At 40.3% G+C, this 24,919-nt stretch overlaps 4 protein-coding genes across 5 annotated transcripts; 3 read left to right on the plus strand and 1 right to left on the minus strand.

Moving 5' to 3' along the window:
• Positions 1–193: 193 nt before the first annotated feature.
• hspa4b (heat shock protein 4b) lies at positions 194–9,011 on the plus strand. The gene is made up of 19 exons (XM_077577440.1): positions 194–520; positions 1,098–1,155; positions 1,318–1,458; positions 2,138–2,260; positions 2,652–2,751; positions 3,867–4,000; positions 4,096–4,340; positions 4,437–4,513; positions 4,580–4,731; positions 5,511–5,617; positions 5,689–5,822; positions 5,940–6,124; positions 6,239–6,334; positions 7,362–7,517; positions 7,581–7,706; positions 7,781–7,888; positions 7,979–8,098; positions 8,188–8,349; positions 8,454–9,011. The coding sequence occupies exons 1-19, from the start codon at positions 414–416 to the stop codon at positions 8,655–8,657; spliced, it is 2,535 nt and encodes an 844-aa protein (XP_077433566.1). The 5' UTR covers positions 194–413; the 3' UTR covers positions 8,658–9,011.
• Positions 9,012–9,693: 682 nt separating this feature from the next.
• On the plus strand, positions 9,694–14,379 carry gnpda1 (glucosamine-6-phosphate deaminase 1). Its single transcript, XM_077578331.1, has 6 exons — positions 9,694–10,138; positions 10,283–10,384; positions 11,426–11,608; positions 11,723–11,907; positions 13,192–13,366; positions 14,179–14,379. The coding sequence occupies exons 1-6, from the start codon at positions 10,015–10,017 to the stop codon at positions 14,235–14,237; spliced, it is 828 nt and encodes a 275-aa protein (XP_077434457.1). The 5' UTR covers positions 9,694–10,014; the 3' UTR covers positions 14,238–14,379.
• Positions 14,380–14,646: 267 nt separating this feature from the next.
• On the plus strand, positions 14,647–21,574 carry ndfip1 (Nedd4 family interacting protein 1). The gene is made up of 8 exons (XM_077578332.1): positions 14,647–14,843; positions 15,882–15,975; positions 18,074–18,213; positions 18,285–18,372; positions 18,490–18,614; positions 18,697–18,763; positions 18,866–18,978; positions 20,126–21,574. Exons 1-7 carry the CDS (start codon positions 14,808–14,810, stop codon positions 18,970–18,972), a joined length of 657 nt encoding a protein of 218 aa, XP_077434458.1. The 5' UTR covers positions 14,647–14,807; the 3' UTR covers positions 18,973–18,978; positions 20,126–21,574.
• Positions 20,672–24,817, minus strand: fgf1a (fibroblast growth factor 1a). 2 transcript variants are annotated; one of them, XM_077578333.1, is made up of 3 exons: positions 24,452–24,817; positions 22,950–23,053; positions 20,672–22,844 (listed from the first exon to the last, which is right to left on the minus strand). In XM_077578333.1, exons 1-3 carry the CDS (start codon positions 24,549–24,551, stop codon positions 22,662–22,664), a joined length of 387 nt encoding a protein of 128 aa, XP_077434459.1. In that variant the 5' UTR covers positions 24,552–24,817; the 3' UTR covers positions 20,672–22,661. The 2 variants fall into 2 exon arrangements, with proteins under 2 accessions (XP_077434459.1, XP_077434460.1); XM_077578334.1 differs by having other exon boundaries at positions 23,873–24,817.
• Positions 24,818–24,919: the final 102 nt, after the last annotated feature.

Genomic DNA, 24,919 nt, shown 5'->3' on the forward strand with positions numbered 1-24,919 from the left:
AGCCAATAATTGAAATACTAATATCAGTCAAATTAATTTGTTTTCAAAATGAAACGCCTTACCGTAATCGAGCGAATTATGTAAAAAATGACCCGTATGTTTTACATGGCGGAAACACTCCACAAGGTGGCCTGTAGGTGTCGCAGTGGCACCCTCTACCGGCCTCGCACGCGATTGGTTGGCTACACGGATAGAAAATTCTTGAAGCCTCTCGCGTCTATCTGCCGGTGTACCGCATGCTGCTGCTGTGTGTGTGCTCAGCTTCATGGAACAAGAACAAGGGTGGACCAACGACGGCCGCTGAGTGAAATCCTAAACCCCGTAGCTGCTCAGCCCTCATCTTTCACAGAACTGTATCGCTGCACTCCCCGGTGTATCCGCGCTACACGACACTACTGTTAGCTAGTTAGAAGATGTCAGTTGTCGGATTCGACGTGGGCTATTTGAACTGCTATGTAGCAGTAGCCCGAGCCGGTGGGATCGAAACTGTCGCCAATGAATACAGTGACCGGTGTACACCGTAAGTATGGGCGATGGCTTTATTTTTGCGTCGCTTGCGCCTAATAAGTCGGGAATGTTCGCGAATTCACCTGTGACCATCTTGTGTGGACCTAACGAGGCTAACTTGGCGAGTTAGCATGCTAACTAGTTTCACAACAGGAAACAGCATGTGAGTGCCGCGGCTAATGCTAGCGACCGTGACAACGCCGCGAGTTAAAAGATGCCCCAGTTTTTCTTCTGTACTTAGAAAAGTAAATATTTTTGCAAATTACATTTACACCATAGCTCAGTGACAATGTTAAATAATTTAATCTAGAACAACCCCCCAAAAAATCTATGCCCGCGGGCACAGAAAAGCGCGTGATTGGGAGGAGGCCGCCGTGTACTAGCTGTCAAAACGCCTTCATCGATAAATTTAGCTCTATTTTAGCTTTCCGAATACACAACGAAACGCTATTACATTGATACAGTTCAACACCATTGCATGTAACACATTGAAATGCATCACGTGAAAGCTTATTGCTTGTGATAGGTTCATTGTAGCTACAAAATGTACAGAAAGGAGGACGAAACGGATTTGTCTTCTCTATTCATAGAGCATGCGTTTCTTTTGGACCACGGAATCGATCAATCGGTGCAGCTGCCAAAAGCCAGGTATGATTTTTATTGCAATTAGTACAGCGATGTTTGTGAATGATTTTTGACAATGAGCATGCTTAGAATGTGGCATGGGTGGTGATGATATGAAACAGAATGGCATAATGTGGTTACTCACTTTATTGGTTTGTTGACATTAGAATCTCTGTGGTTGAACAGGTTGTCACAAACTGCAAGAACACGGTGCAGGGCTTCAAGAAATTTCATGGTCGGGCATTCTCGGATCCATTTGTGCAGCGCCTCAAATCCAGCTTGGTGTACGATGTTGCACAAATGCCCACAGGGACTACTGGAATCAAGGTAAGCACATAATGAGGCATTTTTGCTCTTCTTTTATTATTACTGGCATAGATTACAGCCATTTAGGTAGTTGGTAATCATGTGATCGGTATTTGTCTGCCATGTTTGGGTTCCTAATCTGAGATGAGCTAGGTAAAATAGTTCACATAAATCACCTAAACTGAAAGACTAAAACACCAAATCTGATTCCCCCAACATATTCACAGTACTGAACTAAAATGTAAACTTTGAAAATGAAGATTTAACTCATTTTCTTCTTTTGCTAAGCCTTAAAGCTAATCTTCAACAAAGTGTTCAAAACAAACATGGGAGGTATGGACTCAAAGTGGATGCTGGTAAACAGTAAAAACAGACTTTTGATTTAGGTTTCTCACCTTTTATTGTTAAAGCCCAAAACTGCACAGTAATTGACCATTTTTTACGCTGGCTGTCAGTCTAATTACTCTGTTTGCACACTCGCAAAGAACTGTAACCTAGTGTGTGGATTTCCAACATGGCGGCCGATGGACAGATTTCCAGTGTCACAATACAGTCCATTTCGTGCTCTGTTTATTTTTTTAGTCCATTTCAATTTTATAAAGGCCGCCGAGGGCCCTATTAATTTTATACCGGAATGATCTAACAAATGTTTATAATTATTATATGAGAAGAATTTGATTCAATGGTGCTACCCCTACAGGTGATGTATATGGAGGAGGAGAAAGTGTTCAGCATTGAACAGGTCACTGCCATGCTTCTCACCAAGCTGAAGGAGACGGCAGAAAGTGCACTGAAGAAGCCCGTTGCCGACTGTGTTGTCTCTGTAAGTATCACAAAATGGTTCAATACACGCTTTTATGTGAATCAAAGTACTTCTGTAAAGGCCTTTTCATACTGCACTTGGCAATGCGCAGTTAATCGGCGAACCCATTAAATGTATGCAACGCGGTGTGCAAGATTGGCCGGTCCTGCGCCGTTGCACTCCCTCGGAATACAAAATGGCGCCGGGGCGCTGCCGTTCTCACGTGCTGCCATGTAGTTAATGCAAAAAAAAAATAAATAAATAAAAAAAAAATATATATATATATATATATATATATATAATATCAGTTTCCTCCTATTCAACAATAAAAACCTCCATGACTGATTTCTTCTCCGTTTACGGTGAAACAATTTCTGCAACATGTAAAGACACTTTTGTTGTTGTTTCCCAGGTTCCCTGCTACTTCACTGACTCTGAGAGGAGATCAGTGGTCGATGCTGCACAGATCGCGGGCCTCAACTGCTTGAGGCTCATGAATGAGACCACTGCAGGTGTGTACCACTTTTTTTTTTTTTTTTTTTTTTGTAAATGGTCTTTATGTACTGCAAGATAAGTAGCCCAGTCATCATCCACAATGGCGCCTTTTATGAATAGTTTATTTATTTATATAGCCCTTAATCACAAAAGGAGTGTGAAACGGCTACACAGGCCCACAGTAAAGGGGATTTTATTTGAATAGCCTATTAATGGAAGCTGGAATGTATTGTAATGGTCTCACGGGTGGTCGAGTATGCTGTATTCGTATTGCACTTTCAATCGCAATGTTGAACAACAAACGGTAACTAAAAAAGACTTAAATTAGGGCTGTGCAATTAATCGAAATTCTGTTTCTAATTAGCAAAAATGCAAATTTTTGAGTTGTTTAAATTTGCACCTTTTTTAAAATGTTAAAATAACAAATTTAATACATTTTGTTTCATCCAAAAGGAACTTGCATCATTATAATATTTGTTATTAGAGATTCAATGTGCAGACTGGCTGTCCTGAGCAAACCCGAGAAATCACCACACAGGTGAATCGCCTGCCCTTTAAAGCCACACACATTCAAAGTCCACAGATAGTACAGTGCGGGTGACATGAAAAAAATGAAGATTCCCCAAGAGGACAAAAATATCTGCGCCTCATTTGCATATTGCCTGTTTAAGCTGGTATATAGAGTACCTAGCCATACTATTCAAGAAATTTTCAAGACGTGTGGTCTTTTTGCTACAAGTCGACATTTACTTCCAAGCGAGCTTCCTTATTTCTAAGAGCAGCCATGACCTCTTTTCCCAGGAATTCTCTAGATATTTTTTGTTGCTAGGATACCAGCACTTGTCTTCGAGGTGGTCCACATTACCTCCTTGTCAATTAGAAAAACAGCCACGACAAAGGAGATAACATCCCTTCGTATCGCAATCGCGACCATTTAGTGTTTCCTCGTCACTGGTTGAGACGTAATTATGTCCCGCAAGCAAAGAAGCAATAACAGTGTTTGGCAAGCCTTCATTTCATCCGTCACACCCATGCTTGTCCTGCCGTGACATGTTTACTGCCGGTAGATGAAGTACACACGCAAATGATTCCAGGTTTTGTTCCTTTTGTGTCAATAATATGAATTATGCAGTGGCTCTGGCGTATGGGATCTATAAGCAAGATCTACCTGCTCCGGAAGAGAAGGCCAGGAATGTGGTTTTTGTGGATCTGGGCCATTCTGGGTACCAGACATCAGTGTGCGCTTTCAACAAGGGCAAACTCAAGGTTGGGAATTGTCAAAAATAAATAAAAAGAATTGAACTATCAGAGCTCTGAAGAGCTTTTTTTTTTACGTCAACTATTCCTCCGCCGTCTCCCAGGTTCTTGCCACAGCCTGCGATCCCGAGCTGGGAGGCAAAGATTTCGATGAGGTGTTAGTCAAGTATTTCTGCGAGGAATTTGGCAAGAAGTACAAGCTGGATGTGAGGTCCAAGCCCCGGGCTCTGGTCAGGCTCTACACGGAGTGTGAGAAACTGAAAAAGCTGATGAGCGCCAACTCGTCCGACCTGCCGCTGAACATCGAGTGTTTCATGAACGAGATAGACGTCACGGGAAAACTCAACAGGTCGGCCCCAGACGTTGGATTAGGCTTTTTTTTTTTTTTTTGCGAAGTCTGCCGTCATCTCACTTGGCCTCTTTTCTCCTTTTCTCCCTCACCAAGGGGTCAGTTTGAAGAGATGAGCGCTGACCTTTTCACCAAAGTGGAGCCGCCACTGCAGAGTCTGCTGGAACAAGCCAGTGAGCATCGCACCGTTCGATTCCAAAAGCGCAATCCTTCCGCTCACTTTCTTTGTGTCCCTTAAGAGCTTAAAAAGGACGACATCTATGCGGTGGAGATTGTGGGCGGGGCTTCCAGGATGCCGGCTGTCAAAGACAGGATCAGCAAATTCTTCGGGAAGGAATTGAACACCACGCTGAATGCTGACGAAGCGGTGGCCAGAGGAGCCGCTTTGCAGGTACATACGCGCGCTTCCTTCCTTTTTGTCGACTGATGCACATTTCCTCATTTTCGGCCTCAGTATTTGGTGCAGCCTGGCTGGAAATAGCGGAAGCTGTTCTTACGCAGCCATATTGTCCAGCAACTCAGTTGTCATTTCAAATAACGTAAATACACAGACTGAACTACGCAGTCACTCCCAGCTAATTTCACTGAAGCAACGCCCTTCGCTCCCGGTTGTTTTACTGGATTTTGACAGATTTTGCAAGGCCCACAGAATATTGTTCTATTGCTATAAAAACATGGAAGCTACCAAAAGAAAGATTAGAGTCTCTTTTTCCATCAGGAAAAAACAATACATGAACAATATCTGTTTCCGTTTCGCAGCAATTAGACTATAGCTAAGTTTCATCGTTATTCACAAATCTGTTGAAAACACTGGCAAAAAGAGCTTGTTGCAACACGGCAATGGCGGATCTTTTATACTCTGATGCCACCTGCTGGCCGTTTTTGTAATAACTACCATTGCTTTAACCCCTTCAGACCCGCATTTTTTCTGCTTACATTTTTATACAGATTTTGGTTCAGGTCAGAAGCTGCATCAAAGTTGTGTTGTAGCATTAAAAAAAACCATACAAATATGTTTTTGGGAGTGAAAGACAAAGTATTTAAAAAAAAAAAAACGTATTCATACATTTTTGTATTTGAATGAGTTAAATATCTAATTAGTGTTTGAAATGTGAAAGTGACGCTTTTGTCTCCGTCCCGCCACGTGACGACAACGTTCCGTTTGCACAGTGCGCAATCCTGTCGCCTGCCTTCAAAGTGCGAGAATTCTCCATCACAGACGCCGTCTCATATCCCATCTCCTTGAAGTGGCATTCCGCCGCTGAGGAAGGCGTCAGGTAAAAGCGCTCCCATCTTTTGTACTAGCGAACGTCGCATTGATGATTTGACACCCGTTTTTGTTGTGTAGCGATTGCGAGGTGTTTCCCATGAACCACCCGGCACCGTTTTCCAAAGTGTTGACGTTCTACCGCAAAGAGCCTTTCTCTCTGGAGGCGTACTACAACAATCCGAACGGGCTGCCCTACCCAGACCCGACCATCGGTAAGAAACTTACCAAATATACTTGCTAAAAAAAAAAATTCATTTTCTATCACATGAAATGCGATCACAATAATGAGTGTTTTTATAATTGTGTGATATTTATTTTCTTCCCAACAGGTCAATTTCTGATCCAGAAAGTTGTCCCGCAGGCGTCCGGCGAGAGCTCCAAGGTGAAAGTCAAGGTGCGAGTCAACATCCACGGAATCTTCAGTGTGTCCAGCGCCTCCCTGGTCGAGGTGATCAAGTCGGATGAGGCGGAGGAGCCCATGGAGACGGAGCAGCTCAATGACAAAGATGGGGAGGTAGTAACAGATGCTGTCGTCTGCCAACCGTTCTGCTATTATGAGCTCAGCTGGGTTTGTGCTGGAGGGGCTGAAAAACAAACAAACAAACATGGCGTCTTTTCCACGCTGCAGAACAAGATGCAAACCGACCAGGAGGAGCAGCAGGATGAGGGAGATGGTCAGAAAGAGCAAGAAGAGAAGACGCCACGAGAGAATGAGGAGATGGAGGTGAATTTTATGTTTTTCAGCACAGGAATATGAATTACGAATTTCACACGGGCAATTTTTTGTTTTGAATTTTAATATTTGATCGTTATTGTTTTGAAAGATTTGGCACTAAGAGTAAGATGAGAAGTTTAAAGTCGGAACGGTTTGGTGGGGGGGGGTGTAGAAATTAGAGGGGGGATATTAATTATTGGCTTCTATCTAGAACATTTGGAAGCTAGCTGTTAAAATTTAAAAAAAAAAATCCCTAAATTAGAGTAAAAAAAAACTATATATATAAAGGTTCTTTTCTTTTACAAATTTGAAAAAAATTGAGGTATGGATAACATAAACAGTTAAAAGTTTAACGGTTTGAATCAATCAAATGTTGAAATTAGAGTGGGAAATGTACTTATAAATCGTTGGCATTTATTTTTGAAAATTAAAAAAAAAAAATAACGGTAGGGATAATATGAAAAGCTTAAAGGTGTAATGCTTTGAATACATTTTTTATTTAAAAAAAAAAATTGAAATAGAGGGGGGGGAAATTATTTTTTGAGGGTGGTGAAGTTAGTACTGAAAATGATGAATAAATAAACAATAAATTCAGTATTTTTCAGCACAGGCATATGTACATAAATATCACACAGATATGATATTTTGAATTTTAATATTGATGGTTATTTTTTTTTTAAGATTTGGCACCAAGAGTAAGCTGAGAAGTTTAAGGTTGGAACGGTTTGAAAAAAAGCAGGAAAGTAGAAATTAGAGGGGGGGGGGACAAAAAATATATAAATTATTGGCTTTTATTTTGAAAATTTGAAGCTGCACAAAAAAAATGCCGTGATTAGAGTAGAAAAAAACGAAATGAATAAATGTTCTTTTATTTTGGGGGAAAAAAAGGTATATTGAGGAAAAAATATTTTTTGTGGGTGGTAAAGTTAATGGTGAAAATGATAGATAGATAAATAAATAAACACAAAGCCTTGCGATACCTGTTGCAAAGCATTACTTTAAAAGCTGATGTCAACATTTTTGTTTTCTTCTTAAGACTACCACAGAAGAGGGCAAAGGCGAGAAGAAGTCTGACCAGCCTCCACAAGCCAAAAAGCCTAAAGTCAAAACAAAAGTCTTGGATCTTCCCATTGAAAACAGTCCACAGTGGCAGCTAGCAGACGACATGCTGAATCTCTTTGTTGAAAACGAGGTACTAGCAAAACTCCCCCCGTGCGCACATTTACCAGAAAACAAACAAGTACTCTCCCCTCAGGGTAAGATGATCATGCAGGACAAACTGGAGAAGGAGCGGAACGACGCCAAGAATTACGTGGAAGAGTACGTGTACGAAATGAGGGACAAACTGCACGGCATGCTGGAGAAGTTTGTCGGCGAAGCTGTGAGTTCAGAACCACTTGGCAAGCACGAATGAAGCTAGGCTAGCCCTAATGCGACAATACTTCTCCATTTCAGGAAAGGGATGCCTTCTCATTAAAATTGGCGGATACTGAGAACTGGCTGTATGAGGACGGAGAGGATCAACCCAAGCAGATGTACATTGACAGGCTGGCAGACTTGAAGGTTCGACGTAGTTGAAATCCAGCCTTGCGTTGCTCTGTCAAACGGCCCAAATGATATTTTGACCGTCTTGAAACGATTGCTTCCCTGCAGAAACTGGGCCAGCCCGTCCAGGAGCGCTACACGGAGGCTGAGGAGAGGCCAAAAGCATTTGACGAGTTGGGGAAACAAATCCAGCAGTACATGAAATTTGTTGAGGCCTGCAAAATGAAAGTACGCTTGGTTCACATTTTTGTAGCCTCGAGAGAAGGAAAAAAAACGGTATTATTTGTCATCTGATATTGAATTTCCCTGTTGGTCAGGATGAGCAGTACGACCACATAGATGAAGCGGATGTCACCAAAGTGGACAAGCTGGCTACTGAAGCCATGATGTGGATGAACAGCGCCATGAACCAGCAAAGCAAACAGAGCCTGACGATGGATCCCTCTGTCAAAGTGAAAGAAATTCAAACTAAAACCAGGGTGAGAAAATAACATCCTTGCTTGCCCAGTTCTCAAGAAGAGGCTCTGAATTTGTCTTTTTGTTTTCTTACATTGATTTCTGTTATGTATATAAACATTTCCAGGAGCTGCTCTCTGCCTGTAACCCTACCGTGACCAAGCCCAAGCCAAAGGTGGACCTTCCCAAAGAAGACACGCCAGCAGAGCAGAACGGGCCCGTCAACGGACAGGAGAAGTCCCAGGAAGAAGGCGCGGACAAGGGAACGACCGAAAACGCGGGCAACGCCGCCTCGGAAACGGAAACCAAGCCGGAGATGGACCTTGACTGAAGCGGCGTCTAACTTCCGAAATTTGGGAGCTGGCTGCTTGAGAATTAATTTTGCTGTCTTGCGTGTGTTAGCAGTACAGGTGGAATGTTTCAGGAAATGCACTTAAGTCAACAGCAGGCAGAGTTTTTAGCACACTAATCCCAGCTGCGGGTGGTGGCTCTGTCTGATGCCATGGCATCCATCTCTCTCTTTTTTTTCCCTCTGACATCATTCTGAAGCCAGCTGCAATAAGCCTGTTTGACAAACGAGCGCCATGATGGTATTTATTTCTGTTGTGTGCTCTGTGTTCTGGTCTGTGTCACAATATGGTTTTAATAAAGGTATTGAAAATCACTTGTACTGTAAGAAAAATAACCCAAGGTCTAATTCTTCATTCTAAACTGAAACCTACTGCTTATGCTCTGATTGACCACATTTGTCGTGTGCTTAATCTTATAACGCAACAGCAGAACTGTTATCAGTATAATTCTGCTTTAAAACTGATAATGCACAACCACAGTGAAATTCATTTAACAATGTTTGTAGCCTCAAAAAAAAAACGTGCCGTGCTAATAAATAAGAATTATGATAACAACACACTTAACACGTTTTAAAGACTTTCCCTGCTGCTGTTGTGGTTACATGATATTTCTCCAGAGTAGGCTTTCGTTTTTGTTGTGACATGTGCCAACAGGGGGCGCCAGAGCAAGTTAACATTTATTTGACAGTTTAACACAATATATGAATACATCTTTATCTGGTATGTATGTACAGTATTTTAATTCATATAACCGATTTTTTTGGGGGGTAGAAACAAGTCTTTCAAGGCTTCACTAAATTTTCTGCCCATCGTAGTTAATGCACAGCTTTTGGTGACACAAGCACACCAAGTTTCGAATTCGAATTAGCTAGAAGACAGATTCCTGAAAATTCACGTTGATTTAATGATTTTTTTTTTTTTTTTTACAATCAACAGCCCCCTCTCTTTGTAAAAAAAAAAACAAAAACCTAACATTCGCTCCGATGACGTGACGTCATTTCCGCTGCGAGTTCCGTATCCATCCGCCACCGCAGAATATCACATGATAAGAGACGGCGCACACACTAAACCGCAGCATCTGTTTTCTACACGGTCTGTAGTGACGATTTTGTGGTTAAAGTTTTAACTTTAATGTGTTCTGAAAGTTTTTGTGCAGACTTTTTTTTGTAACACATAACGACCGTGTTGTTCTAAAGGCACTGTAACTAGATTTAGTTTACACCTTGGTGAGTCTAAAGTCTGATGTAGGTGTGTTTTCTCAGTCACACCGCGTTTGACTTTAGATAAAGTGCAATAGTATCTCTTTTTTTCTTTTCTTTTTTTTTGACTAACGGGAAAATGAAACTGATTATCCTCAACGATTACGACGCGTCAAGCGAGTGGGCTGCAAAGTACATCAGGAATAAGATCTTACTTTTCAAACCTGGACCCGACCGTTATTTCACTCTTGGCCTTCCTACTGGTGAGTATCTGACTGACAAGTGAAAACCTCATTATTATACTAATTTTACACTGACACTTTGGCACAGAATCAGTGCCGTAACCACAATATGCACTAAAGTACAATGTTGCAGCCCAAGCTTCTTTTTCTTTGGCTTATCTCCAGGAAGCACTCCCTTAGGCTGTTACAAGAAACTGATTGAGTATTACAAAAATGGACAACTCTCTTTCCAGTATGTCAAGACGTTCAACATGGATGAATATGTGGGTAAGTCATTACTCAGCATTTTTTTCTCCACAATTTAGAACACTTTCCATTTTTTTCTTAATGCATGTCTGTGACTGGGCTTTCTTCGGAAGACCACAAGGATGAGGAATAAAAATGCTGTTTGTACATGATGGTTTCATCCTGCTGAAATCGGCTTATTTTGTCACGCAAATATTGCAGGACCAAAAGTGCCGAAATACTGCGTGTGTCCATAAAGACAATGAAAGAATTCTTACTTGTGTAGGCTGCGTTTCATGTGCCATACTGTCCACCAAACAAGTTTTTAACTTTGACATGTTTGTACATAAACCGTTGCTTGAAAGTGACTCTTTTGCCCTGGAACCGCGGCCAGCATAGCTGCCGAGTCATTGACTGAGTAGCTAAATTAGCCCCACAGTTATGTAAGAGTGTGTCGGAAGTGCAGATAGGCTTACTCACTGATACCTTTTCAGAAAAGTGAATATTTACAGTAGTGCATTGACTTACAACTGTCCAATAAAAAAAAAATAAAAAAAATTGTGAGCCAAAAATAGATTCTCTCGAGTGAAGTAAATAAAACAAACAAAGAAGAACCTCAGTTGCCGATGGACTTTAAGACGTTATTGAATTGGACAAACCACAAATCCAAAATGATAACACTTGCAAGGAGCATGGAGCATGAACGCTCCCACTGGCCAACCACCTCCTGATATCACTCTCTAAGCCACGCCCCTTTGAAGGCACAAATCAACACCAATATCCCTGTGTGTGCGTGTGTGTGACTTTCAGTTTAATTACAATTATTTTAAACCAACCTGAAGAATGTAAACAGGAAGTATTTCAAGATCAGCCAATTTTTGCTGGAGATTATTGATTGTGAAATCCTGCTTTTTACGCCTACAGAAAGTGATGGCTGTAGGTTCATTTTAAAATGTACATTTATACAGTATGTGGCAGATTTGACTTATTGCAGGGGTGGTCTGGAACGGTACCCCTAAAATTGAGAGAGATTCTTGTATTTGTATCCAAATAGTCATTTATCCCCTTGAATGCTTAATACAGGACTTCCCAGAGATCACCCTGAGAGCTACCATTCCTTCATGTGGAACAACTTCTTCAAGCACATCGACATACGAGCCGAGAACACGCACATCCTGGACGGCAACGCCGCAGACTTGGAAGCGGAGTGCAACGCCTTTGAGAAGAAAATAACAGCGGCCGGGGGCATTCAGCTGTTTGTCGGAGGTATCGAACCAAGGCCAGATTAAGCAACCGTGTGCTTACGACACATCTTATTTTGCCATGGCGTCGAGAAATCAATCTGTTGCGTCACACGAAATGTTCTTCCTGTCACCTCAGGAATCGGGCCGGATGGCCACATCGCCTTTAACGAGCCCGGGTCAAGCCTGGCGTCCCGGACCAGGGTGAAGACTTTGGCACGGGACACCATTGTGGCCAACGCGAGATTCTTCGATGGAGACCTGGATAAAGTGCCCACCATGGCACTGACTGTTGGAGTGGGCACCGTCATGGACGCAAAGGAGGTTCGAGTCAAGATCAATGACAGCACGTCGTTAAGATCTCGACAAAATGCAAAGAAGCAAAATATGTTTGGTTGGTTTGTTTTGTCAGGGCGGTGACGTTTATTCATGTTAGCATCTGCTTGGTAAAATGAAATTCCTTCATTCTCCTCAAAAAGTATACAGGGTGCCAATGTTATTATAATAAACTAAATAACTAAAATTTAAATCACATTTGTTAGTGAAATAAAATAGTGCTTTTAGAAAAACAATTCAACACATTTAGTAACTGAATTAAAACTAGCTATAATTATAGTGAACATTTCCTTTATTTTAGTCGTTGTCCATTCTTTCCATTTTCTTCTTTTAAGTTTATTTTAAATCAAATGTATTTATTTTGAAGTTCAACCAGTCATTTGGGAACTAGTTTACTTTATTACACAATACTTAGTGACATTTATTTTCCATCTTGCACTTCACAAATACTATTTTTATGTAAAATAAATGAAAAAATAACTAAATAAATAATACTAAAGCAAATAAAAATCAAACTAACGTGACCTACCTAGCCCGTTCTAAAAATAAATTTGGTGCCATCGAAGTGGTGAACTAATGATTCATATATTTAAAAAAACAATTAATGGGTGGGTGCAATTAATTAATTTCAATAATATGCAAAAAAAAAATCGGAGGCTGACATGTTTCGCCGCCATCTTTCTGCTACGGCTACCCGAAGGAGAAGAACTTCACGAACGTAGTTAGCCTCTGGTGGTTCTTGCAGCTTTGCTAGCTTCTCCCGCTAGCCGCTCTTGTTAGCCGCTCCCGCTAGTTCTTGACGCCACTCCCGAACGTAGTTAGCCTCTGGTGGTTCTTGCAGCTTTGCTAGCTTCTCCCGCTAGCCGCTCTTGTTAGCCGCTCCAGCTAGTTCTTGACGCCACTCCCGCTAGCCCCTGCTTTCTGGGCTACTCGCTTGCTCGTTCACTCCAAATCCTAATCGGTGGCATAATTGAGGCACCCTATAGTGCGGGTGCTTCAAAATTATTACATTCTTTTAGTTCACCACTAGATGGCACTAAATCCTGCACATTGTCCTTTTAAAACTGAATTCCAATCGCACAAGTCAAAACAAAAGAAACTATAATGAAAAATGCAAAACTATGATCACCCCGGTTTTGCCTCACTTCACAGATTTTTTTTATTTTTTATTTTTTTGTTACTTATCATTTTCAGACATGGCAACCGCTAGTGTACCGTGTTGCCCTGATATCATCATAAAGGCTACTGTTTTTGTTTTTATTGTCTCCACAGGTGATGATTCTCATCACTGGCACTCACAAGGCCTTTGCGTTGTATAAAGCCATAGAAGAAGGTGTGAACCACATGTGGACCGTGTCTGCATTCCAGCAGCACCCACAAACTGTTTTCGTGTGTGACGAAGACGCCACTCTGGAACTGAGGGTTAAGACTGTGAAATATTTCAAAGGTAATCACAACATTGCAGAAGTGTATTGCATGCAGCCACACACAAAAAAGGCTCAGAATCGCGGAATTACTAGACTAGATTTACAATAGTTTTTCAATATTCATTAGAGTTGTTTTTTATTTAATTAAAATTTTTTTTTATGTAGTTAGTTTTAATTAGATTTTAGAGCAAGGTTGGATTTTTATTAGTTTGTGTTTTTTTTGGGGGGGGATACATTTTATTGTAGTAATGTTTTTTATTAGATTTAGCATTAGTTTTTTAAGTGTATTTCTTGTGTGCAGGGTTTTAAAAAACATGCCAAGTATTGTGTAGTCAAAACTCAAAAATATTATTTTAAGAATAACCATCGTCAACAAATCCCGGTTGTACTTTGTAAACTGTAGATTGTCAGCATTACACAAGCCAAGCCTAAAATACAGAGTGGGTGCAAAGTAACTAGATAATAAAATGTGATAATACAATCCATAGTCCTATTACAAATGTGTTTTTTTATTACATAGGAAAATGAAAGCAAAGGTAATAAAAAGACAACTAAATTGCTATTTTGCCTCACTCTTGAGCAGTCAAGTAACCCAAGAAATACAACATTGAGAAATCCTCCTAGTGTTGTCTTTAAAAAAAAAAAATCTGTAAAAAGCCACATTCTTGCGTCACACCTCTTCCATCATTTTATTTTATTTTTTTTAAATGTGAGAATATCATAATATATCTTGAAATAACATGATAATTTAGCTTAAAACACATCTGTAAAGTATAGTAGCAACAATATTCTTCGAGTTGTCATTCTTTGTTTTGCTTTTCCTCTCCTGTAGGGATGATGCATGTTCACAACAAGCTGGTCGAGTTACCCAGTTTAGAATCCAAGAAATGAGGATCTTCATACAGTTTTTGTGATTATGCATTGGAAAAAAAACATTCCAATAAATCATTTATACTTTGACATGAAACGTGAATGGAATAAATCTTTCTTGATACTGCTTTTTTGACATTTATAATAAAGTGATTTGAAGTTGTGCTTGGAATGATCCTTCTTGTCTCACAACTCGTGTTACCTTTAGAACTCTTCAGTTAATTACGGGCGTCTGGCGCTTTACGATTTAAATAAAAGAACGTGAGCGGAAGTTTACATACCTCGCGTTGATTACTTCGATGCTGCACATTATTTCCAATAACAGACAATACAACCTGTAGTGCTAAGTTTTTTATTAGTAGATTTGTACTGAATTCGTGTAGCTGCGACGTTCCAACTATGGATGGCGCATTTTCCGAAAAACGTGAAGGCATCACCAGACCCAGTTGGAGGAGCTTGAGGAAGGAAGGAAGGTGGCCGACTTGAGGCAGCATAACAACCCCTCGTTCGGCGGCGAGGGCCGTTCTAATTCACCTTGACCTCCAGTGTTGGAAGAGGATTTTACAAGCAACACTTAACTCTTCGTCGACGATGGCTGAGCAAAACAGCAACGTGAGATATCAAGAGGTAAAGTGCGGTCTAACATAATCGACTGACGTTAGCCTGATGTGCTCACGTTAGCTGCCTGTTAGCCCGTCATTGGCGATAACGAACGCGTAGTTGATTTAAAAAAAAAAAAGAAGAAAAAAAGGGCACTTTTCCTCTTCAATCATACACAAAATACTTAAATTACAGAACGAACAACGTGTCGAGCGCATTTTAATCCGTCATGACACGGTAGTAATTATTCACCAGCATTAGTTAGCATTAGCTGCTGCTAACAAACCACAGCCGAATTTTATTTCGCAAAGGAAGTAACTTGAATGATCATTAATCAACAATAATGTCATAGAATACAAAATATACGAATTCAAGTTCATAATATCCAGAAAATATCTATAACACATTATTATGTAACAACTAGTGCCTGACCGATTTTTTATTTTTTATTAAAGGCTGGCGCCGATTCGGATAATTAAAATAAAATTCTATATGCATTTATATAAATATAAACAACTTTTTTTGGTCCCTCAATAAAGATATGAATTACAAGCAGAACATTTGACAGTTTTACAATAGCGTGTCCTTTAGTATTTGTGTAACTTCACGACAGAGAGAAAAAATCGGCAAAAATTGGCAGATTTTTTTGGGCAGTGGATATTTTGCAGCGACCGACAACTCTCCTGCTAGCGTTATTTTGCCGTGAACTGCTCTGATTGATCACCGGACCTTAGGAAGTGGACAGCCTAGGAATATTGGAAATACATTAGGAAGAAAAAAACAAATGTAACCCCTTAAATACATTAAATAGGAGGGGAAGAAATACTTTGATTAAAACAAACTAAAATACTTTAGTATTTAGTAGTGTTAGTAAAATATTTATACGACACAGTAAAATATTTTCCAATTACTTGTTGCACGTGACACAAATGCACACGATGCACTTTCAATATTGATTTAGTCATTATTTTGTTGATCGATATGTGATATTATTGCATTCCTCCTTGTCAGCGCGTTTGGCCGAACGCGGCATGTGGAATTGACAAGTTGTTCCTTATCACACAGCTGGTGAACGAGGAGGAGCCGCTCCCGACATCTCAAGAGGGTCCTTCCCCGGATGCACCCCCCCCTTACAGCAGCGTTGCCGCGGCTAATGCAGGTTGGGAAGCTTTATTCCGTCTCATCAATTACAGGTCGCCGTCCAAGTTGGAACACACAATTGGGAGAAATGCTAAATGTATTGTTGTTGTTTTTTTTTAACATCTCCTGCTCGGCTGCTTGGTGAATTTTTATTCCTTATGCTGGAATAGTTTTTAGTTAATGTTTGAAATGTAGTCGTCAGAATGAGGGAGAACAACGTAAAAGACAACAATAGTATATGACAACGATATAATGTTATGGAGTGGATGGGGATGGCAGGAAATAGGAAGGAGTTTTGGAGACACACAGAAAAGAAAAATACGCATTCCAAATAAAGATACAAAGTCATAACATTCCAGGAAGTCATAACTTTGGCTCGTTTGTATCAGAATTCCCATGTCAGCAGCGGCTGCTGTCTTCCTCCAGAGATCTGCCACATACTAGTGCAACTCAATAAATCTGAATATTGCACAAAAGTTCCATTAAAAAAGTGAAATTCATATGTAACATAGATTTATTTCACATTTTTATTTAAATAGCCCAATTCCTAACTCATTTCTGTATTTAAATATTTTTTTTTGCTTGTAATGGTAAATATGGCTAATTTAGTTGTAAATTTTAATTATTAAAATAAAGTATTAGTAATTTAATTTAATAAGTAATTTATTTAATTTAGCCAAGATATTGTCGGTTCCACTCATTATTTTAATCTTCGTTTATGTAACATTGAGTTTTTTGTCAACACAAATGTTTCAAAAATAGCCCTCAGTGTGATCATTTGCAGTTCTTCATGTAAACATATTTTTCATACATAGTCATTACAATCGTGTTCCAGACGGATTTGGATGTAAAATCTCCAGCCGCAGTGTCGTTCACGGCCAGATCGTACACGTTGTCAATGGGTGCGGGTCCACGGGCTCACTTGACTGCCGCCTTTTGTGTTTGGGTAAAAACGCAAAAGCCACATGAAAGCTTTGCCTTGCATGAAATGGACCATTAACGGTAATGGATGCATATCAACCTAATGTATTCCCTCCGCTCCCTCCTTTGCTCTGCTTTTAGGAAGTGCTGCTAAGAGTGGCTAGGCTAACTGAAGCGTGAACAAAAAAAAAAAAGTGGAATTGTATGCAAGAAAGGCACGCCGTATACGGAAGGTCCTCGGTTACGGCGGTAGAGACATGAGATGTTTCGAGGTTGCCAACGGTGGCGTGAGAATACGTTGTCACCAAGAAGACGCGCTTGGGCTGTGTCATCGTTCATGTTTTTCATATCGTTTTATATCATTTATCGTGACGTTAATTATGACTTTCGTACTACGTTAGATAGGGCCGGGTGATTAATCAAAATGTATTGCGATTTTGGCTTCTCACGATTATAAAAACCTGACGATAAATGTCCCGAACGGTGTGCTGTTAAAGTTAAAGTTGACCGGAAAACTAAACGCACAGCAAACAAGAATTACGCACACGAGAAATAGTTCGTTCTAGATACGCGGCTAGCTTGATGCTGGATACACTCAATGGAAAACCCTATTGACTGGCTAGCAGAAATTAGCATTAGCCATCACGGGAGGGAATTTCAAATGGATATTTCCCCCCGAAAATTCTTAGTTTTAGTTAAGTTTTTAGAAGTTTTAGTATTAGTTAGTTTTTTAATTAAATATATATGGACTACAAACACATAAACAAATATAAACGTAAAATAAACTTTTTAATTATTTAGTTTATTTTGTTAACAATCCCACCCCCAATGTTAGTAGTATGCTGTATTAATAAAGCTGTCCACCTTCTTCTTCTACTCTTTTTTTTTTTTGTCTCCATTTATCTCTGTGTGCGTCGCACTGCCCCTAGAGGCCAATATACACACAGCAGGAATGTATTATTTTTACGTGTTACTAATTGAGTTTTGAGTCGTTGAAGAATGCGGAATTTTGAAAAGAAGGAACAAACGTGTTTACTAATCGTGATTTCCATATCAATCAAAAATAATTGCGATTCACCAGCCCTAGCGTTAGCACGGGTCAGCGGCGGGTTCGAACTGAAACCCTGACCTGCTCCAGTGTGTGCCACAAACGGCGTGTTTTCCACGTTCACGATTTTTTTTATGTTTTTTGTCAGCTTTCTTTGAATACAAGGAAGATGGCGGCCAATTCCCCAACCCTCCGTCCTACAGCGTGGCCACCACTTTGCCGTCATACGACGAAGCGGAGAGGAGCAAAGCGGAGGCCGCCGTCCCCCTCGTCACCGGAAGAGTCACGGTACTTTCTCGGCTCCGGCGCCCGTTTCCGCCACAAAACCCAGCATGACTTACTTGCATCCTCGCTCGCAGGAGGACGACTTTGTGGCCCGAGACGACTTTGAGGACGCTGACCAGCTGCGGATAGGCAACGACGGCATATTCATGCTCACTTTCTTCAGTAAGGATCGTCCGCTTAAAAATACTCGCGCCTTCAACCGACTCAAAATGTCAGCCATGGTTTGCTTTTGTTGAGTCGTGAGACTTTTTTTTTTTTTTTTTTTGGTCTTCTTTTCAGTGGCATTCCTCTTCAACTGGATCGGCTTCTTCTTGTCCTTCTGTTTGACCACGTCAGCCGCCGGTCGCTACGGCGCCATCTCAGGCTTCGGCCTGTCCCTCATCAAATGGGTTCTTATCGTCAGGGTGAGCTGAGCGCTCGTTACGATGAATTATGCATAACGACGGCAGCTCGTGTTTTGATTGGCTGATTTTCTGCTCGTCGTAGTTTTCCACCTACTTCCCCGGCTACTTTGACGGCCAGTACTGGCTGTGGTGGGTGTTCCTGGCCCTGGGTGAGTAAAAAAAAAAAAAAAAAAAAAAAAAACAGCAACAACATCATTGTCTTGTTCTTATTTTGGACCGAATGCTAGAAGTGGTCTTTGTTTGCATGGCAGGCTTCATGTTGTTCGTCAGAGGCTTCGTCAACTACTCCAGAGTGCGCAAGCTGGCTGATCCCGCCTACGCCAGCCTACCCCGAACAAGGGTGCTCTTCATCTACTAGACCGAGGTGGGTGCGGCGGAAGTGCGGCTCATGGGTTTTAAAGCTATTGTTTTTGTTGCAATATTTAACTCATTCACAAACCAAAAACGTAAAAATACGTTTTTTTTAATACTTTGCCCTACACTCCCCAAAACATTTTTTTTTTTTTTTTTACGTTTTTAATGCAAACGCATACAACAGGCTTTGATACAGCTTCAAACATGAAGAGGTCGCTTAAAGCAATGGTAGTTGTTACAAAAAAACGGCCAGCAGGTGGCAGAAGAGTATAAGAGATCAGTCAGGGTCATAAACAAGCTCTTCTTGCCAGTGTTTTCAACAGGTTTGTGAATAATGATGAAACTTAGCTATATTCCAATTAGGGGTGAGAATCTTTGAATGTCTCATGATTCCATTCGATTCAGAATCGATTTTCGATTAAGAACGATTTTTGATTCAAAATGATTTGATTGACACTGAATTCTTGCTTATATATATCTATATCTATAGGTGTGCAAGGAATCGTAATGATCTACTCCAGTCTGACTCGCTAATGCTAATTAGCGCGCTAATCGCGGCACTTTCATCACTCAAAAGAACGTCTCCTCGCTGCAAAAAACAATTTTTATTGGAATAATTTGATCGTGACTTTTTCCTTCTACTCTCTAATGTGGCTACAACTTTAACAGTGTATTAGACCGCGTGCAACCACACTGCCTCTCAGTGGCCAAACCGGGTACAACATGAACAGCGCTCCAAATAAAGGCACACACAGACAAAGGCAAGAAAGTATAAAATAATTAAAATAAAATCGATTCTGAAACGTGATTTTATGAGAATTGACTTTTTTGGCACACCCCTAATTTTAATGCTGATTGATGCAAAACGGAAACAGATACAAATACACTTTTTTTCCTGATGAAAGAAGAGGCTTTAATTTTTTTTGGGGTAGCTTCCATGTTTTTATAGCAATAGAACACAATATTCTGTGGGCTTTGCAAAATCAGTCAAAATCAAGTAAAACTGTCGGGAGCGAAGGGGGTTGCTTCAGCGAAATAGGCTGGGAGTGAATCAGATACTTAAGAAGTGACAAAATATGACCCTACATGTTAGAAATAAATTAAACATGAGTTATTTCCGTGCGACAACTAACAGCATTTCTATTTTCTCGATTTAGCCTGTCAGACGTGGAGGACGAGGACATGACGACACGACACGGAAAATCAAGACGGCTCTTTAGCGGACGATCATTTGAGGAAATAGTTGACTTTTTTTTTCTCTTTTTTTTTGCCATTGTATTCACAAAAAGCAATTAGCAGTACTCGTCCCTCAGTGTAGTCATTAGCGGCGCATGCTATCTCCATCTTGTGTGTAACGTTCAATAAGTGATGCCTTAATATTGCTTTGCTAGAATTTACAAGCATGACTCGTGCGCTCCGCGGAGTCACGTCAGGTTTTCACGATTCAACATGCGCCATATAAGCATGCGGCTCACTCTATAGCGCCACCTCATGGTTTTATTGTGACTTGTATAGGCTCACACTTTTGCACAGCTAGCTGTAAATGGCGACGCCACATCACTCACGCAAGCGCCCACCCCCCCCCCCCCCCCCCAAGTGACTCGTTCAGGGCATTCTATCCAAAGTCGAGGCAAGTGACTACATTGACAAAAGTTTTGGGACGCAGGAAGTGTTTCCCAATACTTTACGTCGCTCTAGTGCAGTGTTTCCCAACCTTTATTGAGCCAAGGCACGCAAACAAAAGGAGAAAAAAATATGACAAGCAAATGTAGCTTCTGATATCCAGTGGAGGAGCATTTACTTGTTCTGGCTGCCATTATATGTCGCCGGCATAGATAGAGGAACTAAGATACATTATTTGTAGTAAATAAATCATTTTCAGAGCAGTTTAGTGAAATTGGAAATTTTTCTATTGGCACAAAGTGTTGGTTGGGAATCACTGGTTTAGTGTACATGCTTGTAATGCGTGTGTTTCGTACTACTCGGGTGCATTGTCCAAAAGTGCACCCTTGTGTCACGTGATTTTTGCTGTTCATTCATTCAGATGAAATACTTTAAAAATGGATTTTAAGTCGGTGTGAGGTGTTAAAGAACACAAATGAACAATATTCAGAGTTCGCCTGTGCTGGCATCACAACAAACGTGAAGATTTTTGGAGATTTTTTGCCGCCACTTCCTTCTCGGAAAACCTAAACATTACTCACAATGTAACTTTGTTTTTTCCTCGTGGTTTAGATTATTTTCATGTATTTGAAAATGAGCAGGTGCCGGGGGTTTAATGTGGGTAAAACAAAAACGTTATCAAAGAATGTCATGCAGATGCACTTTTTTTTTCCTTTTCTTCCCAAAACACAATATTCATAACTCGTCATTTGACCTCACAATTAAATAAAATCCGAGCGTGATAATGACTATTCTGATTTGCACGTCAGAAGGATTCTCCATTGAAGCACAACAGTTTTCTTTTTAGCCTTAATGATTTCAACTTAGCTGTCACAGCTTTGATGCTCATTTAAAGTGATGTAGAGTGACATCTGTGAGGTTTTGTTGTTATTACGCTGTACAGAAGGGAGTATTTAGTTCAATAAATGTCACTTTAAAATTGCCTTTCCTGAGTGATCTTTCCTTATTGTTGGCTGAATCTACCAGAAGCTTTGCTTTACAGTTTATTCAGGAACTATTTTGACAAAACAATTTCACATTAGGCAGGGTGGCACTGGTAAGAGATTAAAAAATATATATATATATGAAACGTGTTAGCAGCTAACTTAAGTATTTTGCTATGGATATGCTAACTCCTTTGACTGGCTAAAGTGTGTGGATGACGATATGACTTTTTTTTTTTTTTTAATATATATATATATATATATATTTTTAAGTATTTTTTTCCCACACAAATATGTACCGTAATTGTTCCTGGTCAAAGATTTCGGTGTATTCCAATTTACTTTTTAAAGTCGTCCTCATAAACCCTAACGTTTTTGTTTTCATAAACCGTAACGTTGTTTTAAAAGCTACCTACCCGGATGTTGCAATTCACGCAATGGCCACCAGGTGGCCTTACAAGCACAATTCCCAGTTTTCGGGCTTTTCTTGTAATTTATTACGTTAAGCTTTTTAAAGCTAGCTACTCATCATTTTATACACTTTTGCACGTTACATCATCTACATTTAGCTTTCATTAGCAGCCATGTTATCTTTTTGTTAGCAGCTATCAGTTTAACACTGAGATAAGTACTCTGAGAACTGTCCTGTTAATGTCTACGCCATTTTGCAATTCACATATGGGCCACTAGGTGTCAGTATAATCAGCAAAATTCCTGCAGTGTTAAGACTGTAAGGCCATTTCTGTCACATTAATATATCGAGCGCTGTCAGAATATAGTCATTCAATTTTACACTACACATTTTAACAACTTAAACTTTGTCATTATATCATCTTAAAATATTCACACTTTAAAAATTAGATTGACAATTCACATCATAAAGTAAATATTCACTGAAAATGAAAACGATGTTTCATGAAATTTTTTGCTAATCTGTTTTCTGTTTCACAAGTCGTCGTTATGGTCGTGCATGAGCCGGGGACAATTTCAGCTGATTTTGGGCGAGAGCCTGCTTGTCGCAGGTCAATTTTAGGTCAGCATGTTTCAAGCAAAACCCAGACATCTAAATGAGGATGTTTCAGCGCAGCTAGCGGGTGAGGAAGAAGATGGCCTTTTGTCCAATGTTAGTCTCAGGACCCAGCTCAGGTTTCCCGTTCTCATTCAGCGCCACGTACCAGCTGTTCTCCTGATTATACTTGTGAGACTGGTACGTGTTGTAGAGGTTGGCTTCCATCCTCTCCAGAAATTCACACTCGTCGTTTACAACAGGCTGAGAGACCAAATGCGAAAGATGGAGAAAAATCATTTGAATCAGATTGTCATAATTGTGTTTGGTGATCTGGGATCCGCGTACTGGCAGTGGGCAGATACTCACCGAAGCGTACAAGCGACCCTCGTTGTTCATGGCCAAATATTTTCCTGTTTCTTGTGCTTTGATCTGTACCACACCTACATTCACGGCCTTGAGCTGCAAAAAAGCTGAGAAAAGTGGTGTATGATGATGTGACTTGATACGCTGGAAGAAGAAAAAAAGTCTTCCAATGTACTTGGAAGAAAATAGGGAACTTCCACAAAATTATATGGTTTCTTTAACTATTAAATCATTGTATTGGTCTATTTGAATGTACTTGAATTAGATCAACGTAATTTACTATTGCTAATCTAACTGCATGCTAGGAATGGTTCCCACTTAATTGACATGGGTTCATCTCAGATTTTTCTCATCCTCTCATCCTTTCTTCAAATTTGACAAGTAGCTTTGGATGGAGAGTGCAGTTCGAGGCGTGCCTCAACGTCGGGTGGACTGAAACGTTTGACTCCGCCCACACGGATTTTTCAAAATGGTTTAAACTCTTTTTTTCCTAACAAATTTTGCGGATTTAATGATGGGCCGTTTTATGACAAAGTATTTTTTTTTAAAACACATTATGGAGCATCAAAAATTACAAAACATTCAACCTGAGTCGGCCGGGGCGGAGCAAACTAAACGGTTTGAGGAAGACGCCGAAGTGCAGTACTATATGTCCCCAGCAGATGGCGCACCCCAGGACGGTTGAGGTTAGTATTTGGGTTTCAGCCAGTCTTTAATTTTCGTTCAATAAAGTGTTTAAAAAATACTGTAATCAGGATGTGGTAGGGTTAGGGTTAGGGTTAACAACAACAACAAAAAGAAAGGCGGCGTCAAACGTTTTAGGTCCACCCGACGTTGCGTCACGCCTGGAACTGCGCTCTGCATCCACGGCTTACTCCAATTTGACAGTAAAATTCCCATATTTAAGAGCTATTTTACATACTTACACCCCATTCTTCAAAATTTCTTGGCTAATTCAAACCATTATAACTTCGATTCTCATACTCATTTGTACAATTAAAATTCCACAGCATTTCAGTCCAGCTTCGGCTCTTCAACATTTACCGTCTGCTTAAACTTACTTTTAAGAAGTGATCAATGGGCAATTCCGAACATCCGGGCAATTCTGATATTTCCGCAATGCAATGCTTGCTTCACACGGTGAAAACAAACGGTAGTGTTTTGCCGGTGACTAACATGCAAACCAGGCAGACTGTTATAGCAGTCAAACGACATTTCATCACATTTTGCAACCAAATCCTCACAAATCAAATTTAAACAATCTAAAGTAAAGTCCAACGCTTTTCAATGAGCGGAGAACTTTCTTTCAGCGAGGTTTTAATTAGTTTCTTATATGAAAACAGCGGTTTCTAATATTATGTCCGTCTTCCATAAATACAACTTTCAATATTTTGCTAAATTAATTTTTGAATAAAATAATATGCAGTCAATGTTTTATATTACATTTCCGTTGGCAGGCACACGTCTGCCTAATTTACGGAAGGTCAGTGAACGCCTCATCTTACTGTAAACGTCCCCGTCCTCCTTTTGGCCTTGCACCGTCCCGTTGGGGAGGATCTGTAAGTGATGTCCGCCACTCATGCAGTAGAGTCGGATAAATGTCATCCTACAGAGGGCCGCCAATTACGAAGTGGAACGAAAAGGTCTTCTAAAAAATGTTTTTCTGCGTGCGTGCGCGGTCACGAGGGCGCACTGGGGCGGATGGAGGCGCGTCCCCGAGCTCCCCAAAGAGGATGAAAAGTACGGAGGGCGAGCAGAGACAGTTTTTATACGATCCCTTTAAAAATCAGGTGATTTTGCATATTGAGTCATGATTTATTTTTCATACCAGACATTCCTATTATCTTCATGTCTATGTACACGTGAATCCATTGGGTAATTAATTTCACAACAAAGTTGAAATGAAATATAAAAAAAATGTATGGGTAGTTGACATTGATGTCATTCCAGCTAAATTTAGTCAGAACACAGTA

This window comes from Vanacampus margaritifer, chromosome 10 (assembly GCF_051991255.1).
Source record: "Vanacampus margaritifer isolate UIUO_Vmar chromosome 10, RoL_Vmar_1.0, whole genome shotgun sequence".
NCBI classification, from domain to species: domain Eukaryota; kingdom Metazoa; phylum Chordata; class Actinopteri; order Syngnathiformes; family Syngnathidae; genus Vanacampus; species Vanacampus margaritifer.

Coding starts and splice junctions, on each gene's coding strand:
- ndfip1 (XM_077578332.1), top strand. CDS start 14,808: ATGGCTGAGCAAAACAGCAACGTGAGATATCAAGAG. Junction 18,214..18,284: donor TCGTCACCGGAAGAGTCACG/GTACTTTCTCGG, acceptor CCTCGCTCGCAG/GAGGACGACTTTGTGGCCCG. Junction 18,615..18,696: donor AATGGGTTCTTATCGTCAGG/GTGAGCTGAGCG, acceptor TGCTCGTCGTAG/TTTTCCACCTACTTCCCCGG.
- fgf1a (XM_077578333.1), bottom strand. CDS start 24,551: ATGACATTTATCCGACTCTACTGCATGAGTGGCGGACATCACTTACAG. Junction 23,054..24,451: donor GGAGGACGGGGACGTTTACA/GTAAGATGAGGC, acceptor CACTTTTCTCAG/CTTTTTTGCAGCTCAAGGCC. Junction 22,845..22,949: donor AGGGTCGCTTGTACGCTTCG/GTGAGTATCTGC, acceptor TTGGTCTCTCAG/CCTGTTGTAAACGACGAGTG.
- hspa4b (XM_077577440.1), top strand. CDS start 414: ATGTCAGTTGTCGGATTCGACGTGGGCTATTTGAACTGCTATGTAGCA. Junction 4,001..4,095: donor TCAACAAGGGCAAACTCAAG/GTTGGGAATTGT, acceptor GCCGTCTCCCAG/GTTCTTGCCACAGCCTGCGA. Junction 4,341..4,436: donor GTCACGGGAAAACTCAACAG/GTCGGCCCCAGA, acceptor TCCCTCACCAAG/GGGTCAGTTTGAAGAGATGA.
- gnpda1 (XM_077578331.1), top strand. CDS start 10,015: ATGAAACTGATTATCCTCAACGATTACGACGCGTCAAGCGAGTGGGCT. Junction 10,385..11,425: donor CAACATGGATGAATATGTGG/GTAAGTCATTAC, acceptor TGCTTAATACAG/GACTTCCCAGAGATCACCCT. Junction 13,367..14,178: donor GACTGTGAAATATTTCAAAG/GTAATCACAACA, acceptor CCTCTCCTGTAG/GGATGATGCATGTTCACAAC.